We start from the raw sequence: 22,770 nt of genomic DNA on the forward strand, positions 1-22,770 counted from the left end.
GGGTGGGTTGCTCTTCGGAGGGTCGGTGTGGACTTGTTGGGCCGAAGGGCCTGTTTCCACACTGTAGGGGATCTAATCATTAAGTGTATAAGTCCTGCCCTGATTTATCTTTCCAAAATGCAGCACCCACAATTATCTAAGTTAAATTCCATTTCCCACTCCTCGGCCCATTGGCGCACCTGATCAAGGTCCCGTTGTACTCTGAGGTAACCTTCTTCGCTGTCCACTACACCACCAATTTCAGTGTCATCTGCAAACTTACTAACCATACCTCCAGTGTTTACATTTAAATAATTTATATAAGTGATGTAAAGCAGTGGACCCAGCATCGATCCTTGTGGCACACCACTGGTCATTGGTCTCCAATCTGAAAAGCAACCCTCTACCACCACCACCCTCTGTCTGTTACCTTCAAGCCAGTCATCCAACTTGCAATATGCACACAAACACAACATAAAGGAGACTATATTGTGAGCAGTGGAACAGATTGAAAGAAGTACTTGTAAATCCGAGGAGTGTTTGGGACTTTAGATGGTGAGAAGAGAGGATTTAAAAGGACATGTGACATTTCCTGTGTTTTGCTTTGAAACACGTAGTTGGAAGAGGATCGCAAGTTGGGATTACCAAGAATTAACCAGGATATCTAGGCAGGAAACGTCCCTTCAGAATTCTGAACAGAGAAAGGAAGGGAAGATGGTAACAGCAGTGGTCTTCATTTTCTGTTATGGTTCCCTTTTGTATCAATGGCTTGCCTGATTTTGGCAGGAAAGCACTAGTGACTCTTAATTTTGGAAAAAATCAAAATGAAAACATTCTTAGAAGGCATTACAGAACAGTGACGAAGTAAAGTGGGGTAAGCATTGTGGGGAATACCTTTCTGTAGTAGTTACCTAGGAATGGAAATCTCATGTTCTGAATGCAACCTTAACAATTCAACTTAGTACCACAGTCACCCATCAATTAGAAAAACAGCAGTAGGTTATCATTAAAGTACCTAGCACCAAACTTCTATTACCAAAGCTGCCATTTCAGTAACCCCATTGCTTCTCATCTTTTAGTCTCCCTGTTGTTTGCTTACCAAATCTCGTATTGAGTGCTATCTTTTTCTCTTGCTTTCTTAGCACTCAGCTAGAATATTGCTCTAAAATCTGCTCTTGCCAGTGAGCAGGAAACAGAGGTCAGGAATGTTTGCAGATGCCAAACCCATCTCCTAGACTGGAACAGTCACTCATGATTTTCACATGGGTGCTCCCTTAATTGACATGGAGACAGATCTGCCATCCAATTAATTACGCTGAATTAGCTCTTAAAACCAGGGGGCTAATCAGAGGTCTTCCAGCTTGAAAGAAGCAGCAGTTTGGCATAAATAAGTGAGAGGGTGCCTCAATATGAAGGCACCCTCTCCAACTTTTTCAGATCTTAAAGTAAGCAATGTTTTTAGCAGCCAGGCAACTAGTTATGGGGGGAGCATTCCTAATTATTCTTGGGGACTGACTCCTTACTGCATGCCACTGGGAGACTATTTTCAGGTGCATAAACTAGGCTCCACTGCCTGCAAGAACATCATCCAGTTGGAAAATACATGTCTGCCTCCTTTAATTGGCCTCAAGTAGCTTTTACTGAGCTTAATGGGTTACCTGTCAAATTAGGGTGTGTAGCCCTACCCCAACCAGTTACCCTTTCCTCCTACTCTCCCACCTTCTTCCATCACCCTCACAAAAATGCCCAGAGATGGGACGGGACGAGACCTGGGAGTTAGAATGCAGGCAAACAGTGCCAATTTTAGCTCCTGCCCACTCCTGATCCTGGGCCAATATCTCAATCCTGTTAACTGAAAGTTATTGTTCTCATCAATACATTGATCCTTTTGTGAACAGGAGTTTATATTGCTCTATGATTAAACTTGTTCTAGTTTTACAAAGCTTCAGCAATAACGAGTGCAATAAATCAAATTATTTTAAACCTTTCTTGACAGACTGCGCCGAGCCTGCCATTACATTGTAAATTTACGCTACTTTGAAATGTGTATCCTCATCGTCATCGCAATGAGCAGTATTGCACTGGCTGCAGAAGATCCTGTCCAACCAACTGCCACAAGAAATAATGTAAGCTATTGCCAATTAATATATAGTAAACCTTTGATCTCTGTCTTTAAAAGGGTCACTGCTGCAATGGAAATGATAGAGCCAAATGTTGTGAATAATTCTGTGTATATAAAAGGGGGAGGGAAATAAATTTAAAAGTAAAACAGCTAAACAACAATTGTCAAAAAATGACAGAACAGATTCAGTAGACAAAATTGCCAAGTTATCCTTCTATGTCCACCACATGCAATTGTGCAGTGCACATATTTTTGGTGTTATGGATTCCTTTTTGTGTTCAAAATGGCATTTACATTGCACTCAAACTTTTGATGTGGGTTGTACCAGTCTCCAGCCTGGCAGTTAGCACGTGTATATGTGACAACCATCATGTGCCAGTGAAGTGAATGCATATGATGGTGCCAATTAACCTGTAAACCTGATTTGATATTAGCCTTTCCATTTTCAATTTTAACACTGCAATTTGACATCTTACCCAGCTGACCATATGTTTTTGTGTTTGTAGAACTGCTATTTTAAGTTGATAAAGTATACAAGGAGGTGTATGACTCGTGTTCAAGGTCTTGATTCAAAATTCAAGTTATCTGTTTAGACCACATCTCCAAATTATGACTCATGCTGTTTCCATTCCCTAAGTCTACATCCTGACAGGGAGAAAGGAGTAGAGGAGATAAAGCTGAAAAGTAGTTGCTAATCAGATGGAGGTGGAAGGGGAGAAGGGGATTCTTCAGGGTGGGCAGTATCATTATGCAATTTCCTCCATAATAGCATTGTAGGTCTATCAGCAGCCCATGAACTGCAGTGGTTCAAGATGGTAGCTCACCACCACCTTCTCATGGACAACTCAGGATGGGCAATAAATGTTGGCCTAGCTAATGATGCCTACACCTCACAGTGAATAAATAAAAAATGAGAATGCAGGAAAAACCCAGGGACAGTTTTAGCTTGGTGAAGTTAGCTGTTGATGAAGAGCTGGAATTATGCTTATGAGTGAGTATACGTTTGCAATTTCTCAGTCTTTGGAGCAAAAACTAGGAATGGAGCGTAATTGACTTGAATAGGAGTAATTGCTGAGGTATTACATGAGGGAGCAGCTCTTGAGAGGGAGATTTAAGATTGACAAAATTAAAATTTATAAATTTTATAAATTATAAAATTATAAATTCATAAATTTTAATAAGATTTGGTAATCTACCATGACATTAATGTTTGGGAGGCATTGCTGAGAAATTTGTGGGATCTGTCTTGATTGCCTTTGCTACTTGATGTGCACTGTGGATTATTCAATCACAATCTATTACCAGTTTTTACTATATGTTAATTCAGAATAATAGAAATGATTTGTACGTGCATTGTTGATTGTATTACTGTTCTAAAGTTCCATAGTAAGGTATATTGTTGTTTGTTTAAAACCCATTGAATTTTGTGACTTTATTCTCTTGAGAAGCCCCCTGGACCTTATACTTGTATACTTGAAAAATAAAAGTTATTGGTTCCTGGAACAGTTGTAACACAAATTTGGTGGTCTCACTTGGTATAATAACACCTGTCAATTATCAGAATGACTTTATTTTGCCTCCGTTTCCTGTGCTTTCACTATTTGAGCCTGAAGAGGGATACTACTGGGTTAAAAAGGCTAGCACTAACCATTGGCTCGTTGTTCCAGTTCCCAATCTGTGCACATGGGTGGCAGTGTATGAGGACTATGTTGCAGGGGAAACTATCTCAAGTAGACTGCTGGGTACTTAAAAAAGCTTCTAGTGCTTCAACTGCTCTGGACCAGTCTAGTTCTCCCAGAGTATGTGGTCATGAGAGCATGGCCCTTGACATTAGTTATAAGGTGCACAGCTGAGTAGAAAGTGAGATAAACGATCAACACTTTGTTTCTGACTGAGCTATCTCTGATTCACCTGAATGTGCCACCAGGGAACACAGCCCCAATTCCCCTTTGGATAGTCCCACCTTACTTTCCCATTGTTAGTAACTATAACAATGTCCTCTTGATCAGAACACTGAAAAGCAAGTCACTAAAAAAAAAACATTCCAAATTAAGGATGGTAGGTTTGCTTGCTGAGCTGGAAGATTCATGTTCAGACATTCCATCACCATACTAGGTAACATCTTCAATGAGCCTCCGGACGAAGCATTGCTGATGATTCATGCTTTCTATTTATATATTTGGGTTTCTTTGAGTTGGTGATGTCATTTCCTATGGTGATGTCATTTCCTGTTAAAATGAAAGTTAGAGAAAGCAACTTTACAGAGAAAGGAGGGAGACAAAAATTGACGCAGCTAGTTTCTGGATGTTTTCTTGCTTCACTCTGTTTCATTTCCCTCAGAATCTGTATTAAACTGCAGTCTGACCAGTAAGAGGGTTGTTGCTATGCTGAGCTCTCCTCAACCCACAATAATGGTGCCAACTTGTCTGGATTTAATGTCCTCAAAACATAATATTGTCTCATATGCATCACTCAGCTGCCCTTGCTTTTTCAAGCTGCAAACAACTCTTTGTAAACATAGAAACATAAAAGATAGGAGCTAGAGTAGACCATTTGATCCCTTGTGTCTGCTCCGCCACTCAATATGATTATGCCTGATCAGTAAGCTCAGTGGCCTAATCCACTGTCCCCCCATGCCTTGATCTGTTTAGCCACAAGTTAGATCTGCCTCCTCCTTGAATACACATTATGTTTTGTTTCAACCATCCTGGGGTAGTGAATTCCACAGGCTCACCAGTCTCACCTTATTTCAATCGTGAAAGATTTACCCCTCATCCTTAAACTATGGCCCCTAGTTCTAGACTCCACCACCATTGAGAACATCCTTCTTGCATCTAAACTGTCTAGTCCTGTTGTAATTTTATAGATTTCTATGAGATAAATCCCTCTTTCTTCTAAACTCAAGTGAATACCATCTTATATGAGTCAATCTCTCTGCATGTCATCCCAGGAATCAATTTGGTAAATATTCACTGTGCTCCCTATATAGCAATAGCATCCTTCCTCAGATAAAGTGACCAAAACTGTGTCTTACCAATGCCCTTAATAATTGCAGCAAGGCATCCTTGTTCCTGTACTTGAATCCTCTCACTTTGAAGGCCAGTATACAGTTTGCCTTCTTTACTGCCTGCTGCATATGCGCACTTACTTTCAGCAACTGGTGCACAAGGACATCCAGGTCTCATTGACCATTCCCCTCGTTCAATTTACAGCCACTCACATTACAATCTGCCTTCCTATTTTTGCTGCCAAAGTGGATAACCTCCCATTTGTCTACATTATGTTATATTCACATCTGCCATGCATTTGCTCATTCACTCAACCTGTCCAAATCACACTGTAACCTTTCTGCCTCCTCCTCACAGCTCACCCTCCACCCAGCTTTGTATCATCTGCACATTTTAAGACATTACATTTAATTCCCCCATCTAAATTATTAGCATACATTGTGAATAGCTGGGGTCCTAATATTGATCCCTGCATTACCCCACTACACTCTGCCTGCTGCTCCGAAAAAGATCCTTTTATTCCTACTCCTTGTTGCCTGTCTGGTAACCAATTTTTATCCATCTCCCGTGCAGTTAAGTTTTAGATTAGATTAGATTAGATTAGATTAGATTACAGTGTGGAAACAGGCCCTTCGGCCCAACAAGTCCACACCGACCCGCCGAAGCGAAACCCACCCCTACCCCTACCCCTACATTTTGCCCCTTACCTAACACTACAGGCAATTTAGTATGGCCAATTCACCTGACCCTGCACATCTTTGGACTGTGGGAGGAAACCGGAGCACCCGGAGGAAACCCACGCAGACACGGGGAGAACGTGCAAACTCCACACAGTTAGTTGCCTGAGGCGGGAATTGAACCCGGGTCTCTGGCGCTGTGAGGCAGCAGTGCTAACCACTGTGCCACCGTGCCGCCCATAATACATATTAATCTCTTATGTATGATTTTGTTGGAAGCCTTTTAAAAGTCTAAGTAAACCATATTCACAGGCTGCCCGTAATCGATTCTACTAGTTACACCTTTGAAAGTTCAGAAGGTTTGTCAAGTATAATTTCCCTTTTGTAAATTCATACTGACTTTGCCCTCATTCTACTACTTTTTTCTAAATGCTCTGCTATAAAATCCATGAAATTGGATTCTAGCACCTTCCCCTCTACCAACATTAGACTCAATGGTCTATAATTCCCTGTTTTCTCTCTACCTCCCCTTTTAAATAGTGGGGTTACATTAGCTACCTTCCAATCTGTAGGACCTGTTTAAAAATCTACAGAATATTGGGAGATGATCACCAATGTACATTCTTCCCTTTTAAAATTATGTTCCTTTTTCACAGTTTCTGTCTGTAGTCCAGGGAAGAAAAAGATACCTACTATTACACCCTGGCCTAAAATGGGAAATGACTAGCCAAATTGAATTGGCCTGGACAGTATCTGCATTCACTTGAGATTATAAAAGAATGTTAATATTGTATGATACCTTGTCACAGAAATTTACAGAGATTTTTGTCTTCAGCCACTCTCATTCCTCGAACCAGCACAGCGCTACCACAGTGCATAGCTTCAGTGGGCCAAAGGTCGAAAAACAGGACTAAAATAGATCAGTGATGGATGATTGTAGTGGACATGATAGACCAAAGGACTTCTTTCTACTCTGTAGAACTATCCCAAGTCTGTTTAAAACACTTTTACCAGTAGTCAGCTGAAGATCTTATCAATTTTCATTATCAGTCACATTGTAATGGCCTATCTCAGGCAGCATCTTTTAGTTGATCCAGACAGTTTAGCTGGTGTCAAAGATTTGGCATGTAAAGAGCTTTGCTCAGTCACTTCGTGATGTATATCTTCAGTAGACCAGCACACTGTGTTACCAATTATCTTCGTATCTTCAGTATCCTTTATGTAATTGAAAAACTTCCTGGAATGTTTTGAGTTCATAAGGGTGAACTCTATGATGTGCATGGCACTCATGGACTCAGAATTACAACCTTATTGCTCATTCAAATAACCAATGCAGGCACAATCAGCTGAATGGCAGGAAAGTGGACTTAAGGTGACAATGTGATTGACCATGGCTTTGTTGAAAGGCAGAGCTGGCTCAAGGAGATGAATGATCTATTGCTTCTTCTATTTCTTATGATATTAATAATGATTGTTGTTCATCATCAATGAGTAAACTGAAATTTTGATTTCATTTACTATTTTCATTCCTTCTTTCCACAGGTTTTAAGATATTTTGACTATGTATTTACTGGAGTCTTTACTTTTGAAATGGTTATTAAGGTGAGTAGGAACTAACATGGAGAGTTGGGCAGTCCAAGGTTCTTTGCAGTTAACTGATCTTAGCTAGCTTGACAGTCAAAATGCAACAATTGGCTTCATTATCTGAATAAGAGTGAGTTAAAACTGCCAAGGATACCACCACCAATTCCTGATGAGAGATCTTTGAGGTTATAAAAGGCTTTTAATAGCATAAGCATAAAGAGTATTTTCCACTTGTGTGCGAAATCCAAAGCTAAAGACCATCCGTGGAGACATGAGGAACACTATTTTCACAAGTGAGTGTCCGAGATCTGGAATGCACAATCTGACGCTAGTGGAGGGATGTTCAAACAAGGCATTTAAGAGTGAACTAGATTATAATCTGAAATAGAAGAATGTGCAAAAGTACGGGAGACTGGCTCTTGGTAAATTGCTCAATTGGAGAGCAAGAGCTACATGATGGTTGAAATTCTCTAATACTGGAACCATTCTGTATAAGATGGTTATTAATAAATCTGATGGGGAATTCAGGAGTAGTCAGATATGGAACCTGTTGCCATATGGTCTAATTGAGACAGATAGCATAGATGCATTTAAATTGAATCTAAGCAAGAGAGGGAGATGCAAATACAAGTACATGTTCAAAGAAGATCTATGTCTATGCCATAAATTCAACATAATTTTTTTAGAGATTGAATCTGCTAAGTGTACTAAAGCCAGAAGGATCGTATTGGGATTGCTTCAGATGTAACTTCTCTGATCAAATTGGCAGCAATCTATTTCACTTGGCGAGTTATAGAAGTACAGACAGCACTTGGAAATGTACTAGGAATTTAGTTTCTTCAAGAGGGATATGAAAACAAAACTTCAGGGGTAAAATGCAGTCTTCAAAAACTGAATTGAATTCCGTTACATCTTAATATGTAATAATGAACTTGATGTAACTTTTCATTGTAATGTTCTGCTAAAGTTTTTAAAACAGTTTTCTGTGACAGCTAGTAGTCCAGAATCCCTATGATGTGGGGAAGAAGTCCATACACAGATAGCAAGCAATATGTGGAGTGATTGATAGACAAGGAAGCAAAGATCTATCAAGAGATAAGAAATAAGCCAAATGTGCAGAAGGCAACAAACATTGGGGAAATGTTACCAAAGAGTGGAAAGGTTAGAGGTGGGAACAATGAGTAGAAGCTGAAGCTGTAAAATCATGGTTATAAAGAAGAGAAACAGAATTACTTGTGTTAATATAATTCTAAAATTAGGAGAGTTCTCCCACAGACTAGTCAAGCACTAGCTTGAGACAGCCATACTCATGGATCAGACCTTACAAAAACTACAGTGGCCAACCCTGGTAAACCTGACGGGGCAGACCAGTGGTATGCAATTGCCTTGGGACTACTCAATATTGATTTTAGATATGTGAGGTCTCGTGGCATTACGTCAAATATACATGAAGAAAACTTCCTGCTGATTGACACCTACTGCACCCCCAATGCTGATGCTGTCTGTAACGAACACCAACTAATGTGTGGGTATCAAATGGGAGCGATTTCAAACAGATCTAAAACTTAAAGCTAGGTATCCATAATGACCTATGGGCCATCAGGGGCAGCAAATTATAGCCAAAGCAATCTGTATTCTCACGGATCATCATACCCACAACTGTACCATTCCTACCAGACCAGGAAATCAAACTTGGTTCAATGAAGGATGCAAAAAGGCAAGCCAGGAACAGCATTAACTTAAAAATGAAGTGTTGCTCTGATGAAGCTACAGTACAGCCCAAATGTATGTCAAACAACTTCTACAGCATACAAAAGAGTTAAGCAATCCATCAAATGCGATCTAAATCTGCAGTCCTTTCGCATACAGCCATTAATGATGCTGAACTATTAAATGACTAACAGAAAGAGGATCTTCTACAAATATCCACATTCTCAGATGCTGCCAGGCCTGCTGAGTTTCTCCAGCACTTTATGTGTTGATGTCAATGGAAATTAGGAATCAGAATCCACAGGTTGGATTTGTACTCATCTCAAGAAGTTCGGTTTGGTTGTTAGAGGTCAATCATTTCAGTCCAAGATGATCCCTGCAGGCATTTTTACCATAGTGACCTAAACCCAACCATCTTCAGCTGTTCAGGTTTTTCTTCCATCAGGATATTTATATGGTTGCCGATGATTGCAAGCTTTTCATTTGCAACTTCTCAGATACTGAAATGCAGTCTACCTTCATGTACAACAAGACCTGGAAATCATCCAGCCTTGGGCTGATAATTGGCAAGTAATATTCTTACCACACAGATGTCAGACAATGACCACCTCTAACAAGACAGAGTCCAAACATTACCACTTGACACTGAAAGCACAAGCCAGAGTTGTGATGGCATTCTCTCCACTTGTTTGGATGAGTGCAGCTCAAATAAAATTCAAGGCTCAATACTGTTGACCCTCTTGATTGGTACTCCATCCAGTACTTTCAGCATTCATTCCTTCCACCATTCACAAGTAATAGGGTGTACCATCTACAGATGCACTGTGAGGATTCACCAAAGCTCCTTCAGCACGACCTTCCAAATGCATGACCTCTTTTATCTAAAAGGTTATAGACAGCAAACACATGCAAACACATGGGAACACCAACACCTGCAAGTTTCCCTCCAAGCCACACAGCTTCCTGATTTGGAACTATATCACCATTCTTTCACTGCTACTGTGCCAAAACCCTGAAACTCCCTTAGCAGTTACATGGGTATTCCTACATCCCATCAACATATCACCCTTTATTTACACATGCATAGTACATGACACTGATCAGGTCTCCTCAGTGCCAGCTCTCAGAGTGAACAGAGTCTCTGACACTCCTGTTTCTTTTTCTTGTTCTTTTTTGTAGTGCTTATATTTTCCTCACCACCCATGTTGTGTGTCTGCAGGTGTAGGACACAGTGAAGAACAACAAGTGCATAAATCTTTATTTATATTCTACCACCAGGAAGAAAGGAGACACCCGAGTGGCCAGTGACAAGTAGTGCCCTTCTCAACAAAAGGCAATGCTGCGTGATTAAACAATGAGGGGGAGGGCGGGGATTAAATCAAAATAGAGTTGGAGGGGGAAACAAAACATTCTACTCCCACACTCTGTTTCAGTTTTTTCTTTTTTTTTTCCTGTTTATGTCTTTTTTTATTATTACCCCCACACTACTGTCTAGCTGCAGTAGTGCTTATATTTTCCCCAGCGCTCATGTTGTGTGTGTGTGTCAGGTGTGAGACACAGTGAAAGACACAAGGTCTACAAATCTTTATTCAGTATCCACCAACAGGAAAAAATCACCCAAGTGGCCTGTTTCTTTATTTCTTTTTTTTCTTTTATTTTCAAAATCCCCACACTACCAACTAACTGTGGTAGTGCTTATTTTTCTCCCCCAGCACCCATGTTGTGTGTGTGTCAGGTGTGAGACACAGTGAAAGACACAAGGTCTACAAATCTTTATTCAGTATCCACCAACAGGAAAAAAACACCCAAGTGGCCAGTGACAAGCATTGCTTTCTTAGAGGGCAAAGCTGCATGACCAAGCAGTGAGGCAGAGGGCAGGGATTAAATCATTATAGAGTTGGAGGGGGAGAAAAACACTCCACTCCCACACTCCTGTTGCTATCTGTCAGCAAGGGTTCCCCGGTGGAACCAGATTAACAGCCCAAATCAGGAAAGTCATATTCTGTGTTGTACACCTGACTGACCTCGGTGCCAGCAGTACATTCTCTGTGTTGTCCACCTGACTGACCTCGGTGCCAGCAGTACATTCTCTGTGTTGTTCACCTGATTGACCTCGGTACCAGCAGTACATTCACTGTGTTGTCCATCTGGTTGACCTCGGTACCAGCAGTACATTCTCTGTGATGTTCACCTGACTGACCTCATTACCAGCAGTACATTCTCTGTGTTGTCCACCTGACTGACCTCGGGACCAGCAGTACATTCTCTGTGTTGTCCACCTGACTGACCTCATTACCAGCAGTACATTCTCTGTGTTGTCCACCTGACTGACCTCATTAGCAGCAGTACATTCTCTGTGTTGTCCACCTGACTGACCTCGGTACCAGCAGTACATTCTCTGTGTTGTTCACCTGACTGACCTCATTACCAGCAGTACATTCTCTGTGTTGTTCACCTGACTGACCTCGGTACCAGCAGTACATTCTCTGTGATGTCCTCCTGGCTGACCTCAGTACCAGCAGTACATTCTCTGTGTTGTCCACCTGACTGACCTCGGTCCCAGCAGTACATTCTCTGTGTTGTCCACCTGACTGACCTTGGTACCAGCAGAACATTCTCTGTGTTGTTCACCTGACTGACCTCATTACCAGCAGTACATTCTCTGTGTTGTCCACCTGACTAACCTTGGTACCAGCAGTACATTCTCTGTATTGTCCACCTGACTGACCTCGGTACCAGCAGTACATTCTCTGTGTTGTCCACCTGACTGACATCGGTACCAGCAGTACATTCTCTGTGTTGTTCATCTGGCTGACCTCGGTACCAGCAGAACATTTTCTGTGTTGTTCACCTGGCTGACCTCAGTACCAGCAGTACATTCTCTGTGTTGTCCATCTGACTGACCTCATTACCAGCAGTACATTCTCTGTGTTGTCCATCTGACTGACCTCATCACCAGCAGTACATTCTCTGTGTTGTCCATCTGACTGACCTCGGTACCAGCAGTACATTCTCTGTGTTGTCCACCTGGCTGACCTCGGTACCAGCAGTACATTCTCTGTGTTGTCCATCTGACTGACCTCATTACCAGCAGTACATTCTCTGTCCTGTCCATCTGAATGACCTCAGTACCAGCAGTACATTCTCTGTGTTGTTCACCTGACTGACCTCATTACCAGCAGTACATTCTCTGTGTTGTCCACCTGGCTGACCTCGGTACCAGCAGTACATTCTCTGTGTTGTTCATCTGACTGACCTCATTACCAGCAGTGCATTCTCTGTGTTGTCCACCTGACTGACCTCGGTACCAGCAGTACATTCTCTGTGTTGTCCATCTGACTGACCTCATTACCAGCAGTACATTCTCTGTGTCGTCCACCAGGCTGACCTCGGTACCAGCAGTACTTTCACTGTGTTGTCCATCTGACTGACCTCATTACCAGCAGTACATTCTCTGTGTTGTCCATCTGACTGACCTCATTACCAGCAGTACATTCTCTATGTTGTCCATCTGACTGACCTCATTACCAGCAGTACATTCTCTGTGTTGTCCATCTGACTGACCTCAGTACCAGCAGTACATTCTCTGTGTTGTCCATCTGACTGACCTCATTACCAGCAGAACATTCTCTGTGTTGTTCACCTGGCTGACCTCGGTAGAAGCAGTACATTCTCTGTGTTGTCCATCTGACTGACCTCAATACCAGCAGTACATTCTCTGTGTTGTCCATCTGACTGACCTCATTACCAGCAGTACATTCTCTGTGTTGTCCATCTGACTGACCTCATAACCAGCAGTACATTCTCTGTGTTGTCCATCTGACTGACCTCATTACCAGCAGTACATTCTCTGTGTTGACCACCTGACTGGCCTCATTACCAGCGGTACATTCTCTGTGAGGTTCATTTGGCTGACCTCGATACCAACAGTACATTCTCTATGTTGTCCACCTGACTGACCTCGGTACCAGCAGTACATTCTCTGTGTTGTCCACCTGACTGAACTTGATACCAGCAGTACATTCTCTGTGTTGTCCACCTGACTGGCCTCATTACCAGCAGTACATTCTCTGTGTTGTTCACCTGACTGACCTCGGTACCAGCAGTACATTCTCTGTGATGTCCTCCTGGCTGACCTCAGTACCAGCAGTACATTCTCTGTGTTGTCCACCTGACTGACCTCGGTACCAGCAGTACATTCTCTGTGTTGTCCACCTGACTGACCTTGGTACCAGCAGTTCATTCTCTGTGTTGTCCACCTGACTGACATCGGTACCAGCAGTACATTCTCTGTGTTGTTCATCTGGCTGACCTCGGTACCAGCAGAGCATTTTCTGTGTTGTTCACCTGGCTGACCTCAGTACCAGCAGTATATTCTCTCTGTTGTCCATCTGACTGACCTCATTACCAGCAGTACATTCTCTGTGTTGTCCATCTGACTGACCTCATTACCAGCAGTACATTCTCTGTGTTGTCCACCTGGCTGACCTCGGTACCAGCAGTACATTCTCTGTGTTGTCCATCTGACTGACCTCATTACCAGCAGTACATTCTCTGTGCTGTCCATCTGAATGACCTTAGTACCAGCAGTACATTCTCTGTGTTGTTCACCTGACTGACCTCATTACCAGCAGTACATTCTCTGTGTTGCCAACCTGACTGACCTCGGTACCAGCCGTGCATTCTCTGTGTTGTCCACCTGACTGACCTCGGTACCAGCAGTACATTCTCTGTGTTGTCCACCTGACTGAACTTGATACCAACAGTACATTCTCTGTGTTGTCCCCCAGACTGGCCTCATTACCAGCAGTACATTCTCTGTGTTGTCCACCTGACTGACCTCGGTACCAGCAGTACATTCTCTGTGTTGTCCACCTGACTGAACTTGATACCAGCAGTACATTCTCTGTGTTGTCCACCTGGCTGACCTCGGTACCAGCAGTACATTCTCTGTGTTGTCCATCTGACTGACCTCATTACCAGCAGTACATTCTCTGTGCTGTCCATCTGAATGACCTTAGTACCAGCAGTACATTCTCTGTGTTGTTCACCTGACTGACCTCATTACCAGCAGTACATTCTCTGTGTTGTCCACCTGACTGACCTCGGTACCAGCCGTGCATTCTCTGTGTTGTCCACCTGACTGACCTCGGTACCAGCAGTACATTCTCTGTGTTGTCCACCTGACTGAACTTGATACCAACAGTACATTCTCTGTGTTGTCCCCCAGACTGGCCTCATTACCAGCAGTACATTCTCTGTGTTGTCCACCTGACTGACCTCGGTACCAGCAGTACATTCTCTGTGTTGTCCACCTGACTGAACTTGATACCAGCAGTACATTCTCTGTGTTGTCCCCCTGACTGGCCTCATTACCAGCAGTATATTCTCTCTGTTGTTCATCTGACTGACCTCGGTACCAACAGTACATTCTCTGTGTTGTTCACCTGACTGACCTCAGTACCAGTAGTACATTCTCTGTGTTGTCCCCCTGACTGGCCTCATTACCAGCAGTATATTCTCTGTGTTGTTCATCTGACTGACCTCGGTACCAACAGTACATTCTCTGTGTTGTCCATCTGACTGACCTCATTACCAGCAGTTCATTCGCTGTGTCGTCCACCAGGCTGACCTCGGTACCAGCAGTACATTCTCTGTGTTGTCCACCTGACTGACCTCGGTACCAGCAGTACATTCTCTGTGTTGTTCACCTAGCTGACCTCGGTACCAGCAGTACATTCTCTGTGTTGTCCATCTGACTGACCTCATTACCAGCAGTACATTCTCTGTGTTGACCACCTGACTGGCCTCATTACCAGCGGTACATTCTCTGTGAGGTTCATTTAGCTGACCTCGATACCAACAGTACATTCTCTATGTTGTCCACCTGACTGACCTCGGTACCAGCAGTACATTCTCTGTGTTGTCCACCTGACTGAACTTGATACCAGCAGTACATTCTCTGTGTTGTCCACCTGACTGGCCTCATTACCAGCAGTACATTCTCTGTGTTGTTCACCTGACTGACCTCGGTACCAGCAGTACATTCTCTGTGTTGTTCATCTGGCTGACCTCGGTACCAGCAGAGCATTTTCTGTGTTGTTCATCTGACTGACCTCGGTACCAACAGTACATTCTCTGTGTTGTTCACCTGACTGACCTCAGTACCAGTAGTACATTCTCTGTGTTGTCCCCCTGACTGGCCTCATTACCAGCAGTATATTCTCTGTGTTGTTCATCTGACTGACCTCGGTACCAACAGTACATTCTCTGTGTTGTCCATCTGACTGACCTCATTACCAGCAGTTCATTCGCTGTGTCGTCCACCAGGCTGACCTCGGTACCAGCAGTACATTCTCTGTGTTGTCCACCTGACTGACCTCGGTACCAGCAGTACATTCTCTGTGTTGTTCACCTAGCTGACCTCGGTACCAGCAGTACATTCTCTGTGTTGTCCTCCTGGCTGACCTCAGTACCAGCAGTACATTCTCTGTGTTGTCCACCTGACTGACCTCGGTACCAGCAGTACATTCTCTGTGTTGTCCACCTGACTGACCTTGGTACCAGCAGTTCATTCTCTGTGTTGTCCACCTGACTGACATCGGTACCAGCAGTACATTCTCTGTGTTGTTCATCTGGCTGACCTCGGTACCAGCAGAGCATTTTCTGTGTTGTTCACCTGGCTGACCTCAGTACCAGCAGTATATTCTCTCTGTTGTCCATCTGACTGACCTCATTACCAGCAGTACATTCTCTGTGTTGTCCATCTGACTGACCTCATTACCAGCAGTACATTCTCTGTGTTGTCCACCTGGCTGACCTCGGTACCAGCAGTACATTCTCTGTGTTGTCCATCTGACTGACCTCATTACCAGCAGTACATTCTCTGTGCTGTCCATCTGAATGACCTTAGTACCAGCAGTACATTCTCTGTGTTGTTCACCTGACTGACCTCATTACCAGCAGTACATTCTCTGTGTTGTCCACCTGACTGACCTCGGTACCAGCCGTGCATTCTCTGTGTTGTCCACCTGACTGACCTCGGTACCAGCAGTACATTCTCTGTGTTGTCCACCTGACTGAACTTGATACCAACAGTACATTCTCTGTGTTGTCCCCCAGACTGGCCTCATTACCAGCAGTACATTCTCTGTGTTGTCCACCTGACTGACCTCGGTACCAGCAGTACATTCTCTGTGTTGTCCACCTGACTGAACTTGATACCAGCAGTACATTCTCTGTGTTGTCCCCCTGACTGGCCTCATTACCAGCAGTATATTCTCTGTGTTGTTCATCTGACTGACCTCGGTACCAACAGTACATTCTCTGTGTTGTTCACCTGACTGACCTCAGTACCAGTAGTACATTCTCTGTGTTGTCCCCCTGACTGGCCTCATTACCAGCAGTATATTCTCTGTGTTGTTCATCTGACTGACCTCGGTACCAACAGTACATTCTCTGTGTTGTCCATCTGACTGACCTCATTACCAGCAGTTCATTCGCTGTGTCGTCCACCAGGCTGACCTCGGTACCAGCAGTACATTCTCTGTGTTGTCCACCTGACTGACCTCGGTACCAGCAGTACATTCTCTGTGTTGTTCACCTAGCTGACCTCGGTACCAGCAGTACATTCTCTGTGTTGTTCATCTGACTGACCTCATTACCAGCAGTGCATTCTCTGTGTTGTCCACCTGACTGACCTCGGTACCAGCAGTACATTCTCTATGTTGTCCATCTGACTGACCTCATTACCAGCAGTACATTCTCTGTGTTGTTCACCTGGCTGACCTCGGTACAAGCAGTATATTCTCTGTGTTGTCCATCTGACTGACCTCAATACCAGCAGTACATTCTCTGTGTTGTCCATCTGACTGACCTCATTACCAGCAGTACATTCTCTGTGTTGTCCATCTGACTGACCTCATTACCAGCAGTACATTCTCTGTGTCGTCCACCAGGCTGACCTCGGTACCAGCAGTACTTTCTCTGTGTTGTCCATCTGACTGACCTCATTACCAGCAGTACATTCTCTGTGTTGTCCATCTGACTGACCTCATTACCAGCAGTACATTCTCTGTGTCGTCCACCTGACTGGCCTCATTACCAGCAGTACATTCTCTGTGAGGTTCACCTAGCTGACCTCGATACCAACAGTACATTCTCTATGTTGTCCACCTGACTGACCTCGGTACCAGCAGTACATTCTCTGTGTTGTCCACCTGACTGGCCTCATTACCAGCACTACATTCTCTGTGTTGTTCACCTGACTGACCTCATTACGAGCAGTACATTCTCTGTGTTGTCCACCTGACTGACCTCGGTACCAGCCATGCATTCTCTGTGTTGTCCACCTGACTGACCTTGGTACCATCCATGCATTCTCTGTGTTGTCCACCTGACTGACCTCGGTACCAGCAGTACATTCTCTGTGTTGTCCACCTGACTGAACTTGATACCAACAGTACATTCTCTGTGTTGTCCCCCTGACTGGCCTCATTACCAGCAGTACATTCTCTGTGTTGTTCATCTGACTGACCTCGGTACCAGCAGTACATTCTCTGTGTTGTCCACCTGACTGACCTCGGTACCAGCAGTACTTTCTCTGTGTTGTTCACCTGACTGACCTCGGTACCAGCAGAGCATTTTCAGTGTTGTTCACCTGGCTGACCTCAGTCCCAGGAGTACATTCTCTATGTTGTCCATCTGACTGACCTCATTACCAGCAGTACATTCTCTGTGTTGTCCATCTGACTGACCTCAGTACCAGCAGTACATTCTCTGTGTTGTCCATCTGACTGACCTCATTACCAGCAGTACATTCTCTGTGTTGTCCATCTGACTGACCTCATTACCAGCAGTACATTCTCTGTGTTGTTCACCTGGCTGACCTCGGTACAAGCAGTACATTCTCTGTGTTGTCCATCTGACTGACCTCAATACCAGCAGTACATTCTCTGTGTTGTCCACCTGACTGACCTCATTACCAGCAGTACATTCTCTGTGTTGTCCATCTGACTGACCTCATTACCAGCAGTACATTCTCTGTGTTGTCCACCTGACTGGCCTCATTACCAGCAGTACATTCTCTGTGAGGTTCACCTAGCTGACCTCGATACCAACAGTACATTCTCTATGTTGTCCACCTGACTGACCTCGGTACCAGCAGTACATTCTCTGTGTTGTCCACCTGACTGGCCTCATTACCAGCACTACATTCTCTGTGTTGTTCACCTGACTGACCTCATTACGAGCAGTACATTCTCTGTGTTGTCCACCTGACTGACCTCGGTACCATCCATGCATTCTCTGTGTTGTCCACCTGACTGACCTCGGTACCAGCAGTACATTCTCTGTGTTGTCCACCTGACTGAACTTGATACCAACAGTACATTCTCTGTGTTGTCCCCCTGACTGGCCTCATTACCAGCAGTACATTCTCTGTGTTGTTCATCTGACTGACCTCGGTACCAGCAGTACATTCTCTGTGTTGTCCACCTGACTGACCTCGGTACCAGCAGTACTTTCTCTGTGTTGTTCACCTGACTGACCTCGGTACCAGCAGAGCATTTTCAGTGTTGTTCACCTGGCTGACCTCAGTCCCAGTAGTACACTCTCTGTGTTGTCCCCCTGACTGGCCTCATTACCAGCAGTATATTCTCTGTGTTGTTCATCTGACTGACCTCGGTACCAACAGTACATTCTCTGTGTTGTTCACCTGACTGACCTCGGTACCAGCAGTACATTCTCTGTGTTGTCCATCTGACTGACCTCATGACCAGCAGTTCATTCGCTGTGTCGTCCACCAGGCTGACCTCGGTACCAGCAGTACATTCTCTGTGTTGTCCACCTGACTGACCTCGGTACCAACAATACATTCTCTGTGTTGTCCACCTGGCTGACCTAGGTACCAGCAGTACATTCTCTGTGTTGTCCACCTGACTGACCTTGGTACCAGCAGTACATTCTCTGTGATGTCCTCCTGGCTGATCTCAGTACCAGCAGTACATTCTCTGTGTTGTCCACCTGACTGACCTCAGTACCAGCAGTACATTCTCTATGTTGTCCACCTGACTGACCTTGGTACCAGCAATACATTCTCTGTGTTGTCCACCTGACTGACCTCATTACCAGCAGTACATTCTCTGTGTTGTCCACCTGACTGACCTCATTACCAGCAGTACATTCTCTGTGTTGTCCATCTGACTGACCTCATTACCAGCAGCACATTCTCTGTGTTGTCCACCTGACTGACCTCATTACCAGCAGTACTATCTCTGTGTTGTCCACCTGACTGACCTCAGTACCAGCAGTACATTCTCTATGTTGTCCACCTGACTGACCTTGGTACCAGCAATACATTCTCTGTGTTGTCCACCTGACTGACCTCATTACCAGCAGCACATTCTCTGTGTTGTCCACCTGACTGACCTCATTACCAGCAGTACATTCTCTGTGTTGTCCACCTGACTGACCTCGGTACCAGCAGTACATTCTCTGTGTTGTCCACCTGACTGACCTCGGTACCAGCAGTACATTCTCTGTGTTGTCCACCTGACTGAACTTGATACCAACAGTACATTCTCTGTGTTGTCCACCTAACTGACCTCATTACCAGCAGTGCATTCTCTGTGTTGTCCACCTGACTGACCTCGGTACCAGCAGAGCATTTTCTGTGCTGTTCACCTGGCTGACCTCAGTACCAGTAGTACATTCTCTGTGTTGTTCACCTGACTGACCTCATTACCAGCCGTGCATTCTCTGTGTTGTCCACCTGACTGACCTCGGTACAAGCAGTACATTCTCTGTGTTGTCCCCCTGACTGGCCTCATTACCAGCAGTACATTCTCTGTGTTGTTCATCTGACTGACCTCATTACCAGCAGTGCATTCTCTGTGTTGTCCACCTGACTGACCTCGGTACCAGCAGTACTTTCTCTGTGTTGTTCACCTGACTGACCTCATTACCAGCAGTACATTCTCTATGTTGTCCATCTGACTGACCTCATTACCAGCAGTACATTCTCTGTGTTGTCCATCTGACTGACCTCAGTACCAGCAGTACATTCTCTGTGTTGTCCATCTGACTGACCTCATTACCAGCAGTACATTCTCTGTGTTGTCCATCTGACTGACCTCATTACCAGCAGTACATTCTCTGTGTTGTTCACCTGGCTGACCTCGGTACAAGCAGTACATTCTCTGTGTTGTCCATCTGACTGACCTCAATACCAGCAGTACATTCTCTGTGTTGTCCATCTGACTGACCTCATTACCAGCAGTACATTCTCTGTGTTGTCCATCTGACTGACCTCATTACCAGCAGTACATTCTCTGTGTCGTCCACCAGGCTGACCTCGGTACCAGCAGTACTTTCACTGTGTTGTCCATCTGACTGACCTCATTACCAGCAGTACATTCTCTGTGTTGTCCATCTGACTGACCTCATTACCAGCAGTACATTCTCTGTGTTGTCCACCTGACTGGCCTCATTACCGGCGGTACATTCTCTGTGAGGTTCATTTAGCTGACCTCGATACCAACAGTACATTCTCTATGTTGTCCACCTGACTGACCTCGGTACCAGCAGTACATTCTCTGTGTTGTTCACCTGACTGACCTCGGTACCAGCAGTACATTCTCTGTGATGTCCTCCTGCTGACCTCAGTACCAGCAGTACATTCTCTGTGTTGTCCACCTGACTGACCTCGGTACCAGCAGTACATACTCTGTGTTGTCCACCTGACTGACCTTGGTACCAGCAGAACATTCTCTATGTTGTTCACCTGACTGACCTCATTACCAGCAGTACATTCTCTGTGTTGTCCACCTGACTGACCTTGGTACCAGCAGTACATTCTCTGTGTTGTTCACCTGGCTGACCTCAGTACCAGCAGTACATTCTCTGTGTTGTCCATCTGACTGACCTCATTACCAGCAGTACATTCTCTGTGTTGTCCATCTGACTGACCTCATTACCAGCAGTACATTCTCTGTGTTGTCCACCTGGCTGACCTCGGTACCAGCAGTACATTCTCTGTGTTGTCCACCTGACTGAACTTGATACCAACCGTACATTCTCTGTGTTGTCCACCTGACTGACCTTGGTACCAGCAATACATTCTCTGTGTTGTCCACCTGACTGACCTCATTACCAGCAGTACATTCTCTGTGTTGTCCACCTGACTGACCTCATTACCAGCAGTACATTCTCTGTGTTGTCCACCTGACTGACCTCATTACCAGCAGTACATTCTCTGTGTTGTCCACCTGACTGACCTTGGTACCAGCAGTACATTCTCTGTGTTGTCCACCTGACTGACATCGGTACCAGCAGTACATTCTCTGTGTTGTTCATCTGGCTGACCTTGGTACCAGCAGTTCATTCTCTGTGTTGTCCACCTGACTGACCTTGGTACCAGCAGTACATTCTCTGTGTTGTCCACCTGACTGACCTTGGTACCAGCAGTTCATTCTCTGTGTTGTCCACCTGACTGACATCGGTACCAGCAGTACATTCTCTGTGTTGTTCATCTGGCTGACCTCGGTACCAGCAGAGCATTCTCTGTGTTGTCCACCTGACTGACCTCGGTACCAGCAGTACATTCTCTGTGTTGTCCACCTGGCTGACCTCGGTACCAGCAGTACATTCTCTGTGTTGTTCACCTGGCTGACCTCAGTACCAGCAGTACATTCTCTGTGTTGTCCATCTGACTGACCTCATTACCAGCAGTACATTCTCTGTGTTGTCCATCTGACTGCCCTCATTACCAGCAGTACATTCTCTGTGTTGTCCACCTGGCTGACCTCGGTACCAGCAGTACATTCTCTGTGTTGTCCACCTGACTCAACATGATACCAACAGTACATTCTCTGAGTTGTCCACCTGACTGACATTGGTACCAGCAATACATTCTCTGTGTTGTCCACCTGACTGACCTCATTACCAGCAGTACATTCTCTGTGTTGTCCACCTGACTGACCTCATTACCAGCAGTACATTCTCTGTGTTGTCCACCTGACTGACCTCATTACCAGCAGTACATTCTCTGTGTTGTCCATCTGACTGACCTCATTACCAGCAGTACATTCTCTGTGTTGTCCACCTGACTGACCTCATTACCAGCAGTACATTCTCTGTGTTGTCCACCTGACTGACCTCATTACCAGCAGTACATTCTCTGTGTTGTCCACCTGACTGACCTCATTACCAGCAGTACATTCTCTGTGTTGTCCATCTGACTGACCTCATTACCAGCAGTACATTCTCTGTGTTGTCCATCTGACTGACCTCATTACCAGCAGTACATTCTCTGTGTTGTCCATCTGACTGACCTTGGTACCAGCAATACATTCTCTGTGTTGTCCACCTGACTGGCCTCATTACCAGCAGTACATTCTCTGTGTTGTCCACCTGGCTGACCTCGGTACCAGCAGTACATTCTCTGTGTTGTCCACCTGTCTGAACTTGATACCAACAGTACATTCTCTGTGTTGTCCACCTGACTGACCTCGGTACCAGCAATACATTCTCTGTGTTGTCCACCTGACTGACCTCATTACCAGCAGTACATTCTCTGTGTTGTCCACCTGACTGACCTCATTACCAGCAGTACATTCTCTGTGTTGTCCATCTGACTGACCTCATTACCAGCAGTACATTCTCTGTGTTGTCCACCTGACTGACCTCATTA

The 22,770-nt window shown here is 44.7% G+C and overlaps 1 protein-coding gene across 15 annotated transcripts in view; it reads left to right on the forward strand.

Moving 5' to 3' along the window:
• The window catches only part of LOC122552384 (voltage-dependent P/Q-type calcium channel subunit alpha-1A-like), a 662,051-nt gene that overhangs the window by 459,281 nt on the left and 180,000 nt on the right, over positions 1-22,770 (forward strand). For all 15 annotated transcript variants that reach the window (XM_087983287.1, XM_087983286.1, XM_087983285.1 and 12 more), the window contains 2 exons: positions 1,976-2,105; positions 7,329-7,388. In XM_087983287.1, coding sequence (XP_087839413.1) covers positions 1,976-2,105; positions 7,329-7,388 — 190 coding nt within the window. The remainder of the gene's footprint in view (positions 1-1,975; positions 2,106-7,328; positions 7,389-22,770) is intronic.

The sequence above is a fragment of the Chiloscyllium plagiosum genome, unplaced genomic scaffold, assembly GCF_037043375.1.
Source record: "Chiloscyllium plagiosum isolate Xiang-an unplaced genomic scaffold, Cpla_swu_hap1 HiC_scaffold_45, whole genome shotgun sequence".
Taxonomy (NCBI): Eukaryota; Metazoa; Chordata; class Chondrichthyes; order Orectolobiformes; family Hemiscylliidae; genus Chiloscyllium; species Chiloscyllium plagiosum.